Raw genomic sequence first — 20,827 nt, forward strand, 5'->3', positions numbered from 1 at the left:
TTTGATCCTGGACTTTACTTTGTGAGTAGTTTTTGATTATTGATTTGATGTCTTGTTTTAGGTCTATTCAGATTGTCTGTTTTCTTCTTGAGTCAGTTTTGGTAGTTTGTGTCTTCCTAGGAATTTGTCTATTTCATCTAAATTATCTAATTTATTGACAATCAATTGTTCATGACATTCCTTTAAGTGTTTTTTTTTTTTTAATGTGGGCTTATGAAAAAAATATGCACATATATTATTGTACTTTAGGTTCTTGGGTACATGTGCAGATTATGCAGGACTGTTGCATAGGTACATACATGGCAAGGATGTTTTTAAGCATATTAATTTGTTGAATCTTCACAATAAGCCTATGAAGGAGCTATTATGATCCCTATTTTATAGGTGAAAAAAACTGAAGCACAGAGAGTTAACTTGCCCAAGGTCACCCAGTCAGTAAGTAGAGGAGCCAGAATTTGAATCCAGGCAGTCTAGCTCCGGATGAATGTTCTTACCTTAGCTAGACTATTTAAAGATCTTCTCTAAAAGTTATCAGGAGGGACCTGGAATCTATCTGGTCAAGCAGAACCTTTTGAAGTACTTACTTTTTTTTCTTAACAAATAAGTGTTTTTTTATTCTATTCCTAGATTTGTACAGCTATCACCACTATCTAATTTTAGAACTTTTTCAACCCCCACCCCCACTAAATCCATACCTACTAGGATTTCTTCCCTTTCCAATCCTCCTGTCTGCTCCTACTCCTTTCCCAGCCTCAGGAAACCACTAGTCTACTTTCTGCTATGGATATACCTCTATGGACAGGTTCATTCTGCATATTTCATATTGAACTGAATCATATATATGTTCTCTCTTTTGAAGGTATTTACTCCTGTTCAGACTGGTAATTATATCTACCTGCAGTTCTCCCTCTTCTTATTCTGATCTTTAGTCTTCCTGTGATTTGGTCTCACTAGATTCGTCACTCTGATTGAATATACAGTCCTATTCAAAACAAAGCTTTGCATCTGACACATGTGACAAATTTCTATTTCAGCCTTCCATTGGGAACACATCTCCTGAATTGCCCAGGATGAAGGGAATGTGGGTAGATACTACCAATTTTAATTACCAGCCCACCTCTCTCATTAGCCTTCAAACAATATTAATTTCAACTTGAATTTTACCAGATGCCTTGGATTGATAGACAAATGCAGCTAGTGAGGGAGACTGATACATGAACAGATAAGTATTATAATAAAAGCCTTTGTATATAAGGTAATAAAGCATATATAAGAAAGCATACATGAATTTCAATGGAAAAATTATAGAAAAGTCTAGGGATCTAGATCATAAAAACCATACAGTGTGCTACTTAAGTTGATTCACCATTATACCTATTGATTTTGTCCCTCTAATCTGTCTTACGGAGTTGAAGCCCCTTCCCTTTCATACCTTTAGTAAATACAGCAACAAGAGAAGATGGTAGATGAGGATTCTAGGAACTACATTTTTATTAACCAGACATTGTTTCCTTTACAGGCATAAGCTGGAAGTCACACCAGTAGTAGCCTCTACTACCTTGGTACCAAACATTGTGGAGAAACCACTCATTCTAGACATAACCACCACCTCCAAAACACCCAGTACTGAGGCGGCATCTCTCTGCAGAAAGCCATTAGTTTTAAAAGAGGAACCCGCTACTGAGGATAAAATCCTTATCAAGAAGTCATTGTCTTTAAAGAAGTGCTCAAATCATGGGTACATGTCCCTATTGGAAAAGCCACAGCCCCTGCAGGAGGAGAGTGACAGTGATGATGAGCTTGTTATAGAGCCAATGACTTTTAAGAAGACACATAAAACTGAGGAGGAAGCCATCACCAATAAGACATTATCCTTAAAGAAGATGTGTGCAAGTCAGGAGAAGCAGTCCTGCCAGGAAGAGTTGTTGGCTTTGCAGGATGTCAATATTGAAGAGGATTCCTTTATGGAGTCAATGAGTTTTAAGAAGAAGCCTAAAACTGAGGAGTCAATCTCCACCAATAAGCTATCATCTTTAAGGAAGAAATGTACCATTCATGGGAAGATGTGCCACTTTAAGAATCCACTAGTATTGCAGACAGCCATCTCTGGAGAGATGTCCTCCATTAAGGAGCCATTGTCCTTTAAGAAAATGCCTACCAGTGAGAAGGAGACCCTTTTCCAAGAGCCATCTGCATTGCAAGAGAAGCACACCACTGAGCATGAGATGTCCATCTCGAAGAAATCATTAGCCTTGCAGGAGAAGACCAGCTTTAAAGAGAATTCCCTTGTTAAGGAGTCATTAGCCTTTAAGAAGAGGCCTAGCACTGAGGAGGCAGTCATGAGGCCATTAATTTTAAAGAAGCAGTGCATGACTCAGGGAAAGAGGTCCCACTTGAAGCCATTAGTATCGCAGGAGATCACCTCTGGAGAGAAGTCACTTATTACAAAGCCATTGTCCATTAAAGAAAAGCCTACTACTGAGAAGCCCTTTTCCCAAAAACCACTTGCATTACAAGAGAAGCACACCACTCAGGGGGAGGTAGAGCACTTGAAGAAGCCATGGGCATTGCAGCAGAATAGTGACAGTGAAGATGACTTTATGGAGCTAGTTTCCTTTGAGAAGAAGCATACTACCAAGGAGTCAACCTCCATGACGAAGCCATTATCTTTAAAAAATGAGAAAGGTGCCACACAGGGAAAGTTGTCCTGCTTGAAGCAGCCACTAATATTGCCGAAGACTATCTCTGCGGAGAAATCACTGATTAAGGAGCCATTGCCCTTTAAGAAGAAGCCTACTACTGAGAAGGAGTCCTTTTCCCAGGAACCATCTGCATTGCAAGAGAAGCACACCACTCAGGGGGATGTATCCATCTTAAATGAGCCCTTGTCCTTGCTGAAGTCTCCAACTGAGGAGTCACTTTGTGATGAGGCTTTGGCTTTTAAAAAGTGTACCATTGAGAACGCAGTTCCCACCAAGAAGCCTTTAGTTTTAAAGAGGAAGCACACCACTCAGGGGACAGTGTCCCAGTTGAAGAAACCACTAGTATTACAGACCACCTCTGGAGAGAAATCACTTACTGAGGAGCCATTGTCCTTTAAAGAAGAAAAAGTGCCTTTAAAGAAGAAGTGCACCACTCAAGCAATGATGTCTGTCTGGCCAGAACTGTTGGACTTTCAGGATATGATTGGTGACGATAAGAGTTCTTTCTTTATGGAGCCAGTGTCATTTAGGAAGAACCGTACGACTGAAGAGACAGTACTTACCAAGACATCATTGTCGTTAGAGAAAAAGAACATCACTCAGGATAAGATGTCGCTGTTAGAGAAGCCACTGGTCTTGCAGAAGATCACTTCTGAGGAGGAAACACTCTATAAGAAGTTGTTGCCCTTTAAGATGAAATCTACAACTGAAGAACAGTTTCTCTTCCAGGAACCATCTGCATTGAAAGAGAAGCACACAACCTTGCAGGAGGTGCCCTTCTCAAGAGAGTCATTGCGCATCCAGGAGACGACTACCACTGAGGAGAAATCCTCTCAGGAACTATTTTCATCACATGCTAAGCATACCAACAAAAGTGGGTCCCTCTTCCAGGAGGCTTTGGTCTTGCAAGAGAAGGCTGTTACCAAAGAGGATTCCTTGAAGAAGCTATTGGCCTTGCAGGAGAAAAGCTCCGTAGAAGAAGATGAGTTTGTTATCAATAAGCCATTGGTTCTGAAGAAGGAGCGTTCTGCTGAGGCAGCCACAAACATAGATACACAATTATCTTTAAAGGAGCAGTCCACTGCTCAGGGAGAAGTGTTTCTCTTGAAGAAGCAGTTGGCTTTGAATGAGAACCTCAGTGAAGAAGAGTTCCTTATTAAGCTGCCACCGGCCCTGGAGGGGTATCCCAGCATTGAGGAGGGGGAGGCCATCTTCAAGAAACTTTTGGCCATGGAAGAGAAGCCTAGCATTGAGAAGGAGGCTGTCCGCAAGGAGCCCACTATTGACACAGAAGCTCACTTTAAGGAAACTTTGACCTTGCAGGAGAAGCCCAGCATTGAGCAGCAGGCCTTCTTTAAGCAACAGTTGGCTTTGTGTGAGAAGCCCAGCACTGAGAAGGAGGCCATCTTCAAGGAGTCCTTGGTTTTGCAGGAGAAGTCCATCATTGAGAAAGAGACCCTCTTCAAAGAGCCATTACCCTTGCAGATGTCTACCATGAATGAGGCATCCCTCTTCAAAGATACGAAAATTCTGAATGAGAAACCCACCACTGGGAAGGAATTGTCTTTCAAGGAGCTACTGACCTCACAAGAGAGTACCACCTGCAAGAAAGACATCTTTCTCAAAACATTATTGATCCCCCAAGTTGGAACCAGCTCATATGAGTCTAACACCATTCATGAATCCATAACAGGCAATTCCCGCATTGTTACCATCACCAGCGTAGGCAAGTCCAGTACCACCACCAAGTCCAGTGCATGTGCTTCTGATGAACCTTTCGCACCACAGGCCAAACGAACACCAAAGGAGGTATTCATCTCTCTTTCTTCTTAAATTAGGTAAAGTGTTCTTTGATATCCTGTTGGTGGCTGCTAGCAAAGTGTTGTGTGTGTGTGTGTGTGTGTGTGTGTGTGTGTGTGTGTGTGTGTCTTCCTAAGCAATTGAGCCATGTATAGTAAGTTATTGGGGGTATCCCTCTACCTAGTGGGAGGGTGATATTTGTTGGATTTACTTCTGGTTTTATTTAATGATAGGTGATGCAGAATCATCTCCTCTTACCTTTTATATCCTGAGGTTACTCAGGATATGGGATATATTTCCCAGGTTCTTTGGCATTTTTCTCTTAAATCAAGTTGGCCTTGTAGAATCTCTTGTCTTCCTGATTGGCACAGTGATAGATCTAAGCAATAAGAAAGTATTTATTCCAATAATACTCACAAGTGTCTGGACTATTGTGCTATACACTTGGGCTTTGCAATAACAGTCAGGTAATTTCATTCAGGAAATTGCCTTTCTTAGTAATTGCAATTTGCATCACAGTGGGCTTCAGTCAAAAATGGGCGAAGTTCATAGGAGCATCTCCCAAGGAAGGTAGTCTTTACATTGTAAATTTGAATAATGAAGGGATGATATTTAGCAAGCTGGAGGAGAAATGTCCTTCTTGTAGGCAAAACAACCTGGGCGAAGGTGTAGAAGGGAGGAAAAGACTACCAAGATGAATTGGGCCAGATCAAAGCATTGATATAATTAGGTACCTAAGAAGACAGGTAACAAAGTTGAAATAATAAAACAAGAATGTCTGTTTTGGAGAATCTTGAGCTTACCTGTAAAAAGGGTCCCTTGTTCCTAGGGCAGTGAGAGTGTATACAAGGAAGACTAAGCATTTCTTGACTGGGCCATATGAGGATTTCAGGGCCAAGGAATACTGTGTTATGGCCCAGCATATGCAAGGCTTGAGACACTTTTGCAGAAGAAGACAGTGGGGAGAAGGGAGTAATCCTTCATAAGTATGTGCTAAGTCTTCTTTGGAATAATTTTCCTCATAATATATCTTTTTGGTGATGTCTAAGCAGATAACCCCACAGGAAGATACTGACGAGGACAACAGTGATGCAAGTTTCAACCCAGTGTATGTCGAGGAAATCTTCAGTTACCTGAAGGAGAGAGAGGTGTGTAGGTTGCTTGGGTTGGGGAGTGGACAACGATTTCTAGTTTTCATTTCCTCATCTTTCCATCCTTCAGTATGTAAGTTGAAAGGGGTGTGATAATGATGATAAAAATAATAATGGCAACAACGAACATATTGGTAGCTTACTATAAGTTGCACATTGTACTAACAGATTTGTAGGCATTATCTTAATTCTCTCAGTAACTTCATGATGGTAGATATTACAGATAGAGGAGACTGCCGAGAGTCATTTAAGTGGTATATGGTAAAGCTGGGATATGGGCTAAAGTCTGATTACCTTGAAGACCATAATCCTGCACATCTAATTGCTAAGAAGACAGTCTTAGACATAAAAATGGTCAAATAGTCTCTGAGTGACTGTTCTTAGAGATATTTTTCCTTTCCTTCCCTATGTATGTTTCTGGCATTGTATGCAAAATTATGTCTTTGTTTCAGCTCTCCAACCTGGTGAAGTTTTCTTTCTCTTTTGAAATCTGCCAGTCTCCTTTACCACTAATATTCATCAATTCCAGTTTCTTCTCTCTCTCTCTCTCTAAACAGAATAGATGAGACCAAGATCAGCTACCAGGTAGAATTTTTAGCAGGTCATATGTAAGAGGGTGGGTAGATGGAAATCCACCTACAGATCCACCTATCCTCTTTATAGAGAGAGTGCAATTGATTAACTGACTCCAAAGCCCACACTTTTTCTGGCATACTCTAAGTAAGAGACACTTTTATTATATTAAAAGTGTGAGCCTTGGTTCAGCAGTATCAGTTTCACTTGAGATCTTGTTAGAAATGCAGAAACCTAGCCCCATCCCAGACCTTCTAAATCAGAATCTGAAGTTTTACATGATCCCCAAGTAGTGCATATGTGTTAAAGTTTGAGAAGCAGTGCTCTACATAGTGTGGTATTGTGCTTTAGATTGAATTCCAAAGAAGGGGCAGAAACTTTATGGCATTGGTCTACAGCTATAGGTGTGTTTCCACCCTTATTCTCCCTGGACTGCTCAATATCCACTCTGATACTTGAATATCACATGTGTCTATTTCCCAAAGGAAAACTGCAACTTGCCTGGAAAAGGATACTTTGATCTGCTCCTATCTAAACCAGTTGAAAATGAGGAATTAGAATGATGAGGGAGAAGTTAATTGTTAAGTTACAATTTTGAACTACAAGAAGAGTTTATTAACATTTCTTTCTCATCGATTCCAGGAACAGTTTATAGTTACAGATTATATGAAGAGGCAGATTGAAATCACCGGTGAAATGAGGGCCATTCTTGTGGACTGGTTGGTAGAGGTGCAGGTAAGCCTGACAAATCCTGCCTTAAGGAGCAGCAATTCTCTTTCTCATTCAGGGCTGCCAAACCAAAAACATGGTAAAAATGTGCTGGGTCTACAGAGTTGAATATGCCATGGTTCCTGCCCTCAAGGAACTCATGATGTAGGAGGCAAGATAAGATATGCAGACAAATAAGTATAATACAATGTAGAATATACTAAGTGCTCTAAGAATGTTTCAGATAAAATACTGTGAGAACTAATTGGAAGGAGAGACTATTTCTACAAAAGGCAGTGATGGTATGGTTGTTTTATCATTCTTAAAGCCATGTAAAAATATATCTAGTGATTTGGATTGGGGTTGATGACAAAGTCTTTCAAGCTTTGGGTGGAATGGATGATAGGAAGGACAGTGTGGCACTGTCCTTCAGGTAGCTGTTTGTCCAAGGTTGGATATTGAGGGAATACTGCTATGAATATTTAATTATTATTTTACACTAAGGAAGGAGCGCCCAGAGCAGTACATAGCATATAGTAGGGGGTCAGTAAGTATTTGTTGAATGAATGGAATTGAATGAATCACTATGGAGTTTGCAAGGAAACATACAGCATGGTCAGTCTATGCCCAGCAGTCTTAGTATGTAATTGAGAAGAAAAGACAATATAGTTTTATATCCTTTATTAAGTACCAGAGGAGTGGTTCAGGCTCATTTTGGAGTGAAAGACCAAGGAATTGTAGTAGACACAATATATTTGGACATCAGCAAAACATGAAAATGGTAGAGAATAGTAAATCAGATAACAGTAAAATTTGGGTAGATCTTAAATGAAATAGAACCCAAAGATTGCTTATCATTGCCAAGTTGGAAAGAAATTTCTAGTGACTGCCATTGGACTTTGTTCTGCTTCACATTCTCATTGGTGATGTAAATGAGAACAGAGAAGATATAGTCATTAAATTCCTGGATGGCATGAAATTGGGAGTAGGGATAGGAAATAAATGGCTTACAGAGAAAAGGTATCTCTGCCAGTTGGAATGATGAGCTAAATATTTTTTATTTAAAGTTTTTGTTATTTTTATTGCATAAAAATGTATATTATAGCAAAGTAAGAAATTATAATTACCTGTGATTCCACAACCTCAAACCACTGCTCTTATTTGTTTGCCTATATTATCCCTCCATCTTTTTTTTTTTTTTTTTTTTTTTTTTTTTGAGATGGAGAATTTCGCTTGTTACCCAGGCTGGAGTGCAATGGCGTAGTCTTGGCTCACCACAACCTCTGCCTCCTGGGTTCAGGCAATTCTCCTGCCTCAGCCTCCTGAGTAGCTGGGATTACAGGCACACGCCACCATGCCCAGCTGATTTTTTGTATTTTTAGTAGAGACAGGGTTTCACCATGTTGACCAGGATGGTCTTGATCTCTTGACCTTGTGATCCACCTGCCTCAGCCTCCCAAAGTGCTGGGATTACAGGTTTGAGCCACCACACCCGGCCTATCCCTCCATCTTAAGCAGTGCTTATCCATTCAGGGTGCACCTCAGAATCAGATGCCCAGGTCCTATCCCAGACTTATCCAATCAGAATGGTAGTGATGTGGCCCAGGCACACATATTTTTTATAAGGCTCCACGAGTTATATTAATGTATACTCCTTGAAAGCGAATCTCAGTTCTAGAAAATATCATATTGTTTTTATAACTGTAGTTATATGTAGTGCTTTCATAATTATTTGGTTTTTAGATTTTAAAATAACCAAATAACAACAATGGCTTTTTGGATATGTAGTTCCACAAAATTTTAATATTTGTTTTGAAATAATTGATTCATAAGAAATGAAAAAAAAGACAAAGAGAGCCTGTGTACCCTTCACCCTAGTTTATCCCAACGATAACATCTGGCGTAACTGTAGTATAGTGTCACGGTTAGGAAATGAACGTTGTTATAATCCACAGACCTTGTTTAGATTTCAGCAATTTTACATGCACTTATTTGGGGGTGTGCAGAGTCTATTTGCTAACATGTGTAAATAGATGTTTAGTCTATTTGTTCACGTGTAAATTTTGTGATCACTACCATGGTTAAGGTACAGAACTGTTCCATTGCCGCAAGGATCCCTCATGCCACTTTTAGCCACAACCATTTCACTCCTCTCTCCTTCCTGTCCCTGACAAATTATTTGCTTTCCATCTCTATAATTTCATTATGTCATAAATGTTATATTAATGGAATCATGCAGTGTATAGCCTTTTGAGCTTGATGTTTACTGCTCACCATAATTCCCTTGAGATCCATCCAAGTTGTATGTATGAATAGTTCATTCCTTTTTGTTGCTAAGTAGTATTCCATGGTATGGATGTACCATGGTAATATGGTTTGGCTGTGTCCCCACCCAAATCTCATCTTGAATTATACCTCCCATAATACCCATGTGTTGTGGGAGGGACCCAGTGGGAGGTAAGTGCATCATGGGGGTAGGCTTTTCCCATGCTGTTCTCGTGATAGTGGATATGTCTCATGAGATCCAATGGTTTTGTAAAAGGCAGTTCTTCTGCACACACTTTCTTGCCTGCTGCCATGTAAGATGTGCCTTTGCTCCTCCTTCACCTTTCACCATGATTGTGAGGCCTCCACTGCCATGTGGAACTGTGAGTCCATTAAACCTCTTTTTCTTTATAAATTACCCAGTCTTGGGTATTTCTTCACAGAAGTATGAAAATGGGCTAATACGTATGGTATATATATATATATATTTTTTTTTTTAAAGACGGAGATTCGCTCTTGTTGCCCAGGTTGGAGTGCAATGGCGCGATCTCGGCTCACTGCAACCTCCGCCTCCTGGGCTCAGGCAATTCTCCTGCCTCAGCCTCCTAAGTAGCTGGGATTACAGGCACGCGCCACCATGCCCAGCTAGTTTTTTGTATTTTTAGTAGAGACGGGGTTTCACCATGTTGACCGGGATGGTCTCGATCTCTCGACCTCGTGATCCACCCGCCTCGGCCTCCCAAAGTGCTGGGATTACAGGCTTGAGCCACCGCGCCCGGCACGTATGGTATATTTAACTGTTCACCTATTGAAGGACATTTGGGTTGTACTGGTTTTTGGCCGTTAAGGATAAAATTACTATGAATATTTGCATACAGGTTTTTTTTGTGAATATAGTTTTTATTTCTCTGGGATAAATACTGAAGAATGTGACAGTTCTATGAATTTTTAACACATGTATAGATTTGTTTAACTGCCACTATGATTAGGAAATAGAACAGTTTGACCACTCTGTAAAAACTTCTGTATGTTATCCCTTTAGAGTTACACCCACCTCCTACCCCTAACTTCTGGAAACCACTGATCTATCCTCTATCTCTTTGTCCTTTCAAGAATACTGTATAAATGATTTGTTGTGTGTAACCTTATGAGAATGGCTTCTTTCATTCAGCATGATGCCTTCAAGATATATTCAAGTTGCTTCAGATAGCACTAGTTCATTCTTTTTATTGCTGAGTGGTATTCTATGGTTTGGATATATCACAGTTTACCCATTCTCCTATGGAAGGATATTTAGTTTGTTTCCAGTTTTTGAAAAGAACTGTACATTAATATACAGGTTTTTATGTGAATATATGTTTTAATTTCTAATGTCAGCACACAGGAGTGGGATTGTTGGGACATATGGTAAGTGTACCTTTAACTTAATTAGAAATTGCCACAGAGTGGCTATACATCTTGCATTCTCACTCCAATGCATGAAGGTTCTGGTTGCTCTGCATTCTTGTCAGCACTTGGTTTTGTTAGTACTTTATTTTAGCCGTCTAATAGGTGTATAGAGGAATCTCCTCATAGTTTTAATTTTTATTTCCTTAAGGGCTAATAATGTTGACAACCATACTTGTCATGCATATATCTTCTTCGATGAAATCTCTATTCAAGTCTTTTGCCCAGTTATAAATAGGGTGGTTCATTTTCTTCGTATCAAGTTATGAGAGTTCTTTACACATTCTGGATACAAATCCTTTGTGGAATATGTCATTTATAAGCATATCCTCTCAGTCTGTAGTTTTCTTCCTCTTACCATTGTCTTTCCCAGAGCAAAAGTTTTTAATTTTCATAAAGTCTGGTCTATCAATGCTTTCTTTTTTTTTTTTTTTTGAGACGGAGTTTCGCTCTTGTTACCCAGGCTGGAGTGCAATGGCACGATCTTGGCTCACTGCAACCTCCGCCTCCTGGGTTCAGGCAATTCTCCTGCCTCAGCCTCCTGAGTAGCTGGGATTACAGGCTCGCACCACCATGCCCAGCTAATTTTTTGTATTTTTAGTAGAGACGGGGTTTCACCATGTTGACCAGGATGGTCTCGATCTCTTGACCTCGTGATCCACCCGCCTCGGCCTCCCAAAGTGCTGGGATTACAAGCTTGAGCCACCGCGCCCGGCCTCAATGCTTTCTTTATGGATTGTACTTACTTTTTTTTTTTTGAGACAGAGTCTCACTCTTTGCCCAAGCTGGATTACAGTGGCACGATCTCAGCTCACTGCAGCCTCCCAACCTCTGCCTCCCAGGTTCAAGCAATTCTCCTTGCCTTGGCCTCCCGAGTAGCTGGGAATACAGACAGTCACCACCACGCCTGGCTAATTTTTATATTTTTAGTAGAGATGGGGTTTCACCCTCTTGGTCAGGTTGGTCTTGAACCCCTGATCTCGTGATCCACCCACCTTGGCCTCCCAAAGTGCTGGGATTACAGGCATGAGTCACCACACCCAGCCAATTGTACTTACTTCTAAGAACTCTTTGCCTAAACCTAGGTCAGGAACAGTCTCTCTCTCTCTCTCTCTCTCTCTCTCTCTCTCTCTCTCTCTCTCCACCTTGTGTGTGTGTGTGTGTGTGTGTGTGTGTGTGTGTGTGTACAATATAATTTTTTTTTTGAGACAAAGTTTTTCCCTTGTTGCCCAGGCTGGAGTGAAATGGCGTGGTCTTGCCTCACTGCAACCTCTGCGTCCTGGGTTCAAGTGATCCTACTGCCTCAGCCTTCCAAGTAGCTGGGATTACAGGTGCTTGCCACCATGCCTGGCTAATTTTTGTATTTTTAGTAGAGACGGAGTTTCACCATGTTGGCCAGGCTGGTCTTGAACTCCTGACCTCAAGTAATCTGCCTGCCTCAGCCTCCCAAATTGCTGGGATTACAGGTGTAAGCCACTGTGCTTGGCCTGTCTCCTATATTTTATCTAAAAGGTTATAGTTTTACATGTTACATTAGTTCTGTAGTACATTTTTAGTTAATTTCTTTATAAGGTGTGAGGTTTAGGTCAAGGTTCATTTTTTTGCATATGGATGTCTAATTGTTCTAACACCACGTGTAGGAATTAAAAACTATACTTTCATCATGGAATTGTTTTTGCACCTTGCTAAAAACAGTTTTTGTGAGTCTATACCAATATTCTGTTTCCTTGATCTCTGTGTCTCTTCCTTCACCAATATCACACTGTCTTTATTTCTATATAGTTAGTCTTAAAACTGGTTGTGATATTTTCAACTCTATTCTTTTTTTTTTTAAAAAAAAACAACTTTTAGCTATTCTAGTTCCTTTGCCTTTCTATATAAATTTTAGAATCAGTTTATATTTTAAAAATATTTCTACGAGTTTGATTGGAATCAAGTTATATAAAATGCAAAAAAGAGTTAAAATAATAGGTCCAATACTGCTATCCCTAGAAAGTTCTGTTTGCAAGGTTGGTCCTTGGCTGATAATTTGGAAACTTGGCCAGTAAGCAGTCCCTACACTGATATAAAACTTTCTCTGAATGATAACCATGGCTTACTGTGCCTAAACTCTTCATGCAAACAATGTGGTTTAGGCTGAACACCTGCTTTCCTTTTGGTAGTCTGAACTTCAGAACATGCTAGGCACAGAGTGTTTGTTTGACCAGTTCCCAATAAAATTTGGGGCACTGAGTGATAGTAAGCTTCTCTGGTAGACAGTACTTCCCATTTGTTGTCAGAACTCGTTGCTAGAGCAATCAAGTGCATCTTGAAGTGACTTTACTGACAGGACTCTTGGAAGCTTGCTTGTGGCTTTTTCCAGACTTTTCCCCATGCTTCTTATCCCTTTGTTGATTTTACTTTGTATCCTTTCCCTGAAATAAATCATAGTCATTAGTATTACTATATACTAAGTCCTCTGAGCTCTCCTAGGAAATCATTGTGCTAGAGGTGGTCTTGGGGAACCCCAATACCTATTTATAGGTGAATTTGGATAGAATTGACACTTTACTATGTTGAATCTTCCAGCATATGGTATGTCTCCCCATTTATTTAAATTTTCTTTTTCTTTGATTTATTTTTCTCATCATACATATCCTATATATGTTTTGTTAGATTTATAAAAAATATTTTCTTTTCTTGAAGCTATTGTAAACGATTTTTTTTTTTAATTTAGCTTTCTATTTGTACACTGCCATTATGAAATATGATTGATATTTGTGTGTTGGCCTTGTATTCTGTGACTTTGCTAAAACTCAGTCTTAGGAGTTCTTTTTTTTTGTAGAGTTCTTGGGGTTATCTACATAGATAATTGTGTCATCTGCAAATAAAGACAGTTCTTTCCTTTCTAATCTCCATGCTTTTTATTTCATGTTTTACTATACTGCCTGAGACTTCCATTATGATATTGATATAGAAGCAGTAAGAGTGGACAGCCTTGCCTTGCTCCTGATCTTAGGAGGAAAGCATTGACTTTAACTATCAGTGTGATTTTAACTGTAGGATTTTTGTAAATACCTTTGATCAGGTTGAGAAAGTTACTTTCTATTTCTAGTTTGATGCTGTGTAATGTATGTTTTATCATGAATGAATGTTGGATTGTCAAATGCTTTTTTCTTGAATCTATTGATACAGTTTTTTTTGGATTTAGACTAATATAGTAAGATATCAATTGATCTTCAAAAATGGAAGCAACCTTATTTTTACATTCTTGAGATAAACTCCTTTTGGTCCTGGTATATTAAGCTTTTTATGTATTGCTGGATTTTATTTGCCAATATTTTGTTGAGGATTTTTACATCTACGTTTATGATGGATGTTGGGATGTTGGCCTGTAGTGTTCTGATTGGTTTTTGTTTTTTAGTTTTTGTTCTGGTATCAGAATAATAGTGATCTTGTAAAGTAAGTTGGGAACTATCCCCACCCTTCTGTTTTCTGGAAGAGATGTGTCAAATTAATGTTATTTCTTCTTTAAATGTTTGGTAGAATTTGCAAGTGAAAACATTGGTGCCTGGAAGGTTATTTTCCTAAATGGTTTTCAGTGAAGAATATCATTTCTTTAATAGTTATAAGGTTATTTAAGTTATCTATTTCATATTGGGTGACTTTTGGTATTTTGTGGTTTTCAGGGAGTTGGTCCCTTCCATCCAAGTTGTTGAATTTATGTGCATAGAGTTGTTCATAGTGTTCACTCTTTCATTCTTGATACTGGTAATTTGTGTCTTCTCTCTTTTTTGTCAGTCTTGCTAGATGTTTATTAACTTTATTCATCTTTCCAAAAAAACAGATTTTGGTTTCATCCATTTTTCTTTATTTTTCTGTTTTAAGTATTCTTTATATCTGCTCTAAATTTTATAGTTTTAAAAACAGTTTCCTTTCTTCTTGCTGTTGGTTTAATTTCTTTATTATTCGTAGTGATTTTCTGTGTACTAATTCTGTTACTGAGAGAGGAGTACTGAAGTCTTCAACTATAATTGTGGATTTGTCTAAGTTTTGTCATTTTTTGCTTTGTGTTTTTTGAAGTTCTGTTAGGAACATACACATTTAGGATTATTATATCTTCTTTATATTTATTTCTGACCTTTTTCTCATATAGCAATTCTCATATAGCAATGGTTATATGATTGCAAACATCTTTCCAGTAAACCTGACATATTTTTACATCTATTTTGTTTGCAGTATGGTATTTTCTCTTCTGTCATACCCATCCTGTTATTCATGGACATTTAGGTTCTTTTCTTTTTTTTTTTTTTTTTTTTTTTTGAGACGGAGTTTCACTCTTGTTGCCCAGGCTGGAGTGCAATGGCGCGATCTCGGCTCAACGCAACCTCTGCCTCCTGGGTTCAGGCAATTCTCCTGCCTCAGCCTCCTGAGTAGCTGGGATTACAGGCACACGCCACCATGCCCAGCTAATTTTTAGTATTTTTAGTAGAGACGGGGTTTCACCATGTTGACCAGGATGGTCTCGATCCCTTGACCTCGTGATCCACCCACCTCGGCCTCCCAAAGTGCTGGGATTACAGGCTTGAGCCACCGCACCCGGCCTCATTTAGGTTATTTTCAAATATTGTTCTTTGAAATAAACCTGTAGTGAATATACATATATGTGCATTTTTTATAATTTTACTATTTTTTCTCTGGAACAAATGACTATGAATAGGATTATTAGATCAAAACATGCACATGAAAAATTTTTGTGCATGTTGACAACATGACCATTTATCCTTTTACCATTACTGAATGAAAATGCTTATTTGCCCATAATCTTATCAACACAATTCATATTTTTTACCATCTGTTAAGTGAACATTTTAATGTGTTATTTTAGTTAGATGTACAGAAGAATTGGCATTTAAAAAAATTATTTAACTTTAGGTGCGTACTATATCTGGCATTTCTCCCCATATTATCCCTCCCCACTCCCCACTGTCTATCCCCTACCTCCCCAACTGCCCCCAGTGTGTCATGCTCCTCTCCCTGAGTCCTCGTGTTCTCATCTGAGAAAAAAATTGACATTTTAGCCGGGCGCGGTGGCTCAAGCCTGTAATCCCAGCACTTTGGGAGGCCGAGGCGGGTGGATCACGAGGTCAAGAGATCAAGACCATCCTGGTCAACATGGTGAAACGCCGTCTCTACTAAAAATACTAAAAAGTAGCCGGGCATGGTGGCGTGTGCCTGTAATCCCAGCTACTCAGGAGGCTGAGGCAGGAGAATTGCCTGAACCCAGGAGGCGGAGGTTGCGGTGAGCCGAGATCCCGCCATTGCACTCCAGCCTGGGCAACAAGAGCGAAACTCCGTCTCAAAAAAAAAAAAAAAATTGACATTTTAAGTAGACAAGTTTATCAGTTCTTTCCCTTATAGCTTTAAGATTTGTTTCTTGCTTAGGAAAGTCATTAGTCCAGAATTTTATCAATATTTCTCCAAATTTTTTCTAAAATATTTGTTTCATTTCTATTTTTAAATCCTTAGTCTGTTTGGTGCCAGAATATAAACATCTTTCTCCAGTGATTATCCGGTTATTCCAACACCATTTATTTTCATTATCCACTGGTTTGAAATGATACCTTTATCATACATACTTCAGATTGTTTGTGGTCTTTCCAGTTCTCTTCCACTGATCTATTTGTCTACTCTAACATCAGTAGTATGCTTTTTAAAAATTATTATGGCTTTGTAATACATTTATTGCCTCTTTACTCATCTTTTATAAAATATTCCTGGTTGTTCTTGCACATTAATTCTTCCAGGTGAGCTGTAGAATAATTTTGTCAAGTCTTTTAAAAATAGCCTGGTAGGATTAATTCAGGAAAAAAAAATCACAGATTTTATAATAGTGAACTTTCTAAGCCAGTTACATTGTGTCGGTTTACTTCCCAGTCTTTTACAATTTTAAATTTTTAAAAATTTTCTTTTTTTTAATTGCATTTTAGGTTTTGGGGTACATGTGAAGAACATGCAAGATTGTTGCATAGGTACACACATGGCAGTGTGGTTTTCTGCCTTCCGTCCCCTTGCCTGTATCTGTCATTTCTCCCCATGCTATCTCTTCCCACCTCCCCACCCCCCCGTCCCTCCCCCATTTCCCCCCAACGGACCCCAGTGTGTAGTGCTCCCCTCCCTGTGTCCATATGTTCTCATTGTTCAACACCCACCTATGAGTGAGAACTTGAGGTGTTTGATTTTCTGCTCTTGTGTCAGTTTGCTGAGAATGATGGTTTCCAAGTTCATCCATGTCCCTACAAAGGATGTGAACTCATCATTTTTGATGGCTGCGTAATATTCCATGGTGTATATGTACCACATTTTCCCTATCCAGTCTATCATCGTTGGGCATTTGGGTTGGTTCCAGGTCTTTGCTATTGTGAACAGTGCTGCAATGAACATTCGTGTGCATGTGTCCTTATAGTAGAATTATTTATAATCCTTTGGATATATACCCAGTAATGGGATTGCTGGCAAACATATGAAAAAATGCTCATCATCATTTGTCATTAGAGAAATGCAAATCAAAACCACATTGAGATACCATCTCACACCAGTTAGAATGGCGATCATCAAAAAATCTGGAAACAGCAGATACTGGAGAGGATGTGGAGAAATAGGAACACTTTTACACTGTTGGTGGAAATGTAAATTAATTCAACCATTGTGGAAGACAGTGTGGCGATTCCTCAAGGACCTAAAAATAGAAATCTCAAATTTTTAAAAATTTTCTTCATATTGGTCCCACTAACTTAAAAATGTTTTTCTTGAGTATTGAGAATTTTTTAAAATGTTATGAATGTTCTCCTTTTTCCCTTTTTAAATTTATTGCTAGTATATTGGGAAAACTTGATTTTTTTTTTGTATTTTATATTCATCTACTTTGCTGAAGTTAGTCATGATTTGTTTAATTTACTCTTGGACTTGATATGCATATACTTTGTTTAGAATTTTTGCAACTTTACTCATAAATCAGATTCAATTTTAAGTTTCTAGTGAAGTTTGCTGTCTTTATTAACTGTAGTAAGTATTTAATGAAGATCTTTTTATATAAAGAGTTACTCTAGCTTTATCACATAATTAGGGAAATTTTCCAACAGTATCAAGTTTAACACAGGAATTGTATTTTGCTTGAAGAAATTGTCCATGAACCCATCAATGTATAGTGCCATTTTTTTGTGTGTGATTCTTTGAGAAATTTTTCTAATAATGGTTATTGGCCTAGTAAGGTTTTCTTGCTCTTCTTGAATCGTTTTTGTAGTTTATATTTTCCATTTTTTAATTATATTTTAAGTTCTGGGGTACATGTGCAGATCTTACAGGATTGCTACATAAGTATACACATGCCATGGCGGTTTGCTGCCTCCATCCCCCCATCACCCACATTAGGCACTTCTCCTAATGCTATCCCTCCCCAATCTCCCCACCCCCTGCTATCCCTCCCTTCACCCCCAACCCCCAACTACTCCCTGTGTCCATGTGTTCTCATTGTTCAACACTCACTTATGAGTGAGGACAGTGTGGTGTTTGGTTTTCTGTTCTTGTGTCAGTTTGCTGAGAATGATGGTTTCCAGGTTCATCCATGTCCCTACAAAGGACACGAACTCATCGTTTTTGATGGCTGCATAATATTCCATGGTGTATATGTGCCACATTTTCCCTGTCCAGTCTATCATTGATGGGCATTTGGGTTTGTTCTGAGTCATTACTTTTCTTATGCCTGGGCTCTTCCCATCCCTTTCTCCTGACATTCCTTTAGTTTCAGAGTCCCTCCTCTTCCTCTCTTCTTCTGAGCCTTCCAAATGCTTCCATCCTCTGCCTGCTTCCCAGTTCTAAAGTTGCTTCCATATTTTCAGGTATCTTTATAGCAATGTCCCATTATTTGGTACTAATTTTGTGTTAGGCAATTCTTGCATTGCTGCAGAGAAATACTGGAGACTGGGTAATTTATTTTAAAAAGAGGTGTTAATTCAGAATATTTGAGACAGTTTTCAGTCAATTTAGAGAGTTTATTTTGCTTGCATGACACAGCCTCAGGAGGTCATGATGACATGTACCCAAGTTGGTCAGGGCACAGCTTGATTTTGTACATTTTAGGGAGAAATGAGATTTCAGTCAATATTTATAAGGTGTACACTGGTTGACTCTGGAAAGGTGGAACAACTGGAAGTGGGGAGGGGGCTTCCAGGTCATATGTAGATAAGAGACAAATGGTTGCATTGTTTTACATTTCTAGGAACCAATCAGATATGCATTTATCTCATTGAGTAGAGGGATGACTGAATAGAATGGAAGGCAGATTTGTCTTAAGCAGTTCCCAGCTTGACTTTTCTCTTTAGCTTAGTGATTTTGGGGTCCCCATATTTATTTTTCTTTTGCAGAGGCTTGATTGGGCAGGTGGCTCATGCATGTAATCCCAGCACTTTGGAAGAATTGCTTGAAGCCAGGAGTTTGAGATCAACCTGGGCAACATAGCGAGACCCTGTCTCTACAAAAATTAAAAAGAAAAAAAAAGTAGATGTTTAATTGGTTCACAGATCTGTAGGCTATATAAGCATGATATTGATATCTGCTTGACTTCCCTTCAGGGAGCCTGTACTTGTGGTAGCAGGTGAAGCAGGAGCAGGCTGTTACATGGCAAAAGCAGGAGCAAAGGGGTGGGGTAAAGTGCCACATACTTTTAGACAACCTCATCTCACAAGAACTCATTGTTGCCAGAACAGCACCAGGCCATGCAGGCTCTATCCCCATGACCCAAACACAATCTCACCAGGTTCCACCTCCCATATTGGGGATTACAGTTCAACATGAGATCTAGAGGGGACAACAGCCAAACTATATCAGGTACCAATAGGATACTAACACAGATTCCTCAGTAGATCCATGACCATATTCCAGAAACCGTAGGAACTGTCTCTTGGTATTTCTGTTATTCAAAAATTTAATATATTTATTTAAATATAATATATTGCTGAACCATTATATTGGACCATCTTCTGATAATTATTCATCAATGAAAATATACCTCAGTTTCTCCAGTGCTTCTCATTGACCTACTTTTTGATCATCTAGGTACCAGTCATTAAGAGTAACCTATACAAGAGGAGGTCCAATTAAGTGAAACTTATGGGGAGGGTAATGTCACTCAATATAAGGAATAATTTTCTATTAAAGCCATTCAAAAAGAGATTGGGCTGTATTTGGAGGTTTGTATGGCAGGACCTAAACTATTTGGTGGAGATGTTAAAGAGAATATTCATGCATTGGTTGAGTTGTTGGATGAGGACAGATTTTATTCTTGAATCCTAAGAACCCAAGGTGTTGTAAGGAAGAAGCAGCACTGAAAATTGGGTGGGACCCTTGGGCAAATTACGCCTACACCAGGTCTCTAGCCAAGGCCGAAGCCGCCAGTAGAATCTAGCTCACACTTTGTTTGCCAAACTGTACATCCTGGCTGTGGGATTGCTGTGCCCTGAGGCAGGAGTAACCTTTGGCTAACTCATATAAATGTATTATCTACTTGATAAGATATATGCTTGAAGGGCTTCATTCACCCAAGGTAGGTACTTTTTTTCTAATTTGCAGAAAGATACTTCATGGGCCAGCACAAACCATGGGACTAGGGCTATAGGAGATGGTTTTATGGAGTTGGCGAAGGATAAATAGGAAAAAGAAACTAGAAATCAATAGCAGGAGGAAGTTGGGAAACTGTACAAATACATGGACATTAAAAAACATGCCCCTGAATGACAAATGGGTCAATGAAATTAAGAAGGAAATCAAATTATTGAAACAAATGAAAATAGAAATACAACATACCAAAACCTGCGGGATAAAACAGAAGTGGTACTAAGAAAATTTTATAGCAAATTTTTATTTTAAAATTCAACAAATATCAAACAATTTAACAAGGCACCTTAAGGAACTGCAAAAGTAAGAACTGCTTTAACCCAAAATTAGTAGAAGGAAAGAAATAATAAAGACCAAATGAAATAGAGACCAAAAAATGAAATAGAGACTAAAAAAATACAAAAGATCAACAAAACAAAAAGTTGGTTTTTTGAAACAGTAAGTAAAATAGACAAACAATTAGCTAGACTAAGAAAAAAAATGAGAGAGAACCCAAATAAAGTCAGAAAAGAAAAAGAAGGGAAGGGGGTT

At 38.9% G+C, this 20,827-nt stretch overlaps 1 protein-coding gene across 1 annotated transcript in view; it reads left to right on the forward strand.

Annotated features, from left to right (window-relative positions):
* CCNB3 (cyclin B3) overlaps positions 1-20,827 on the forward strand; it is a 56,239-nt gene that overhangs the window by 9,614 nt on the left and 25,798 nt on the right. The window contains exons 3-5 of the mRNA XM_074391825.1: positions 1,520-4,511; positions 5,555-5,650; positions 6,869-6,961. Coding sequence (XP_074247926.1) covers positions 1,520-4,511; positions 5,555-5,650; positions 6,869-6,961 — 3,181 coding nt within the window. The remainder of the gene's footprint in view (positions 1-1,519; positions 4,512-5,554; positions 5,651-6,868; positions 6,962-20,827) is intronic.

The sequence above is a fragment of the Saimiri boliviensis genome, chromosome X, assembly GCF_048565385.1.
Source record: "Saimiri boliviensis isolate mSaiBol1 chromosome X, mSaiBol1.pri, whole genome shotgun sequence".
NCBI lineage: Eukaryota > Metazoa > Chordata > Mammalia > Primates > Cebidae > Saimiri > Saimiri boliviensis.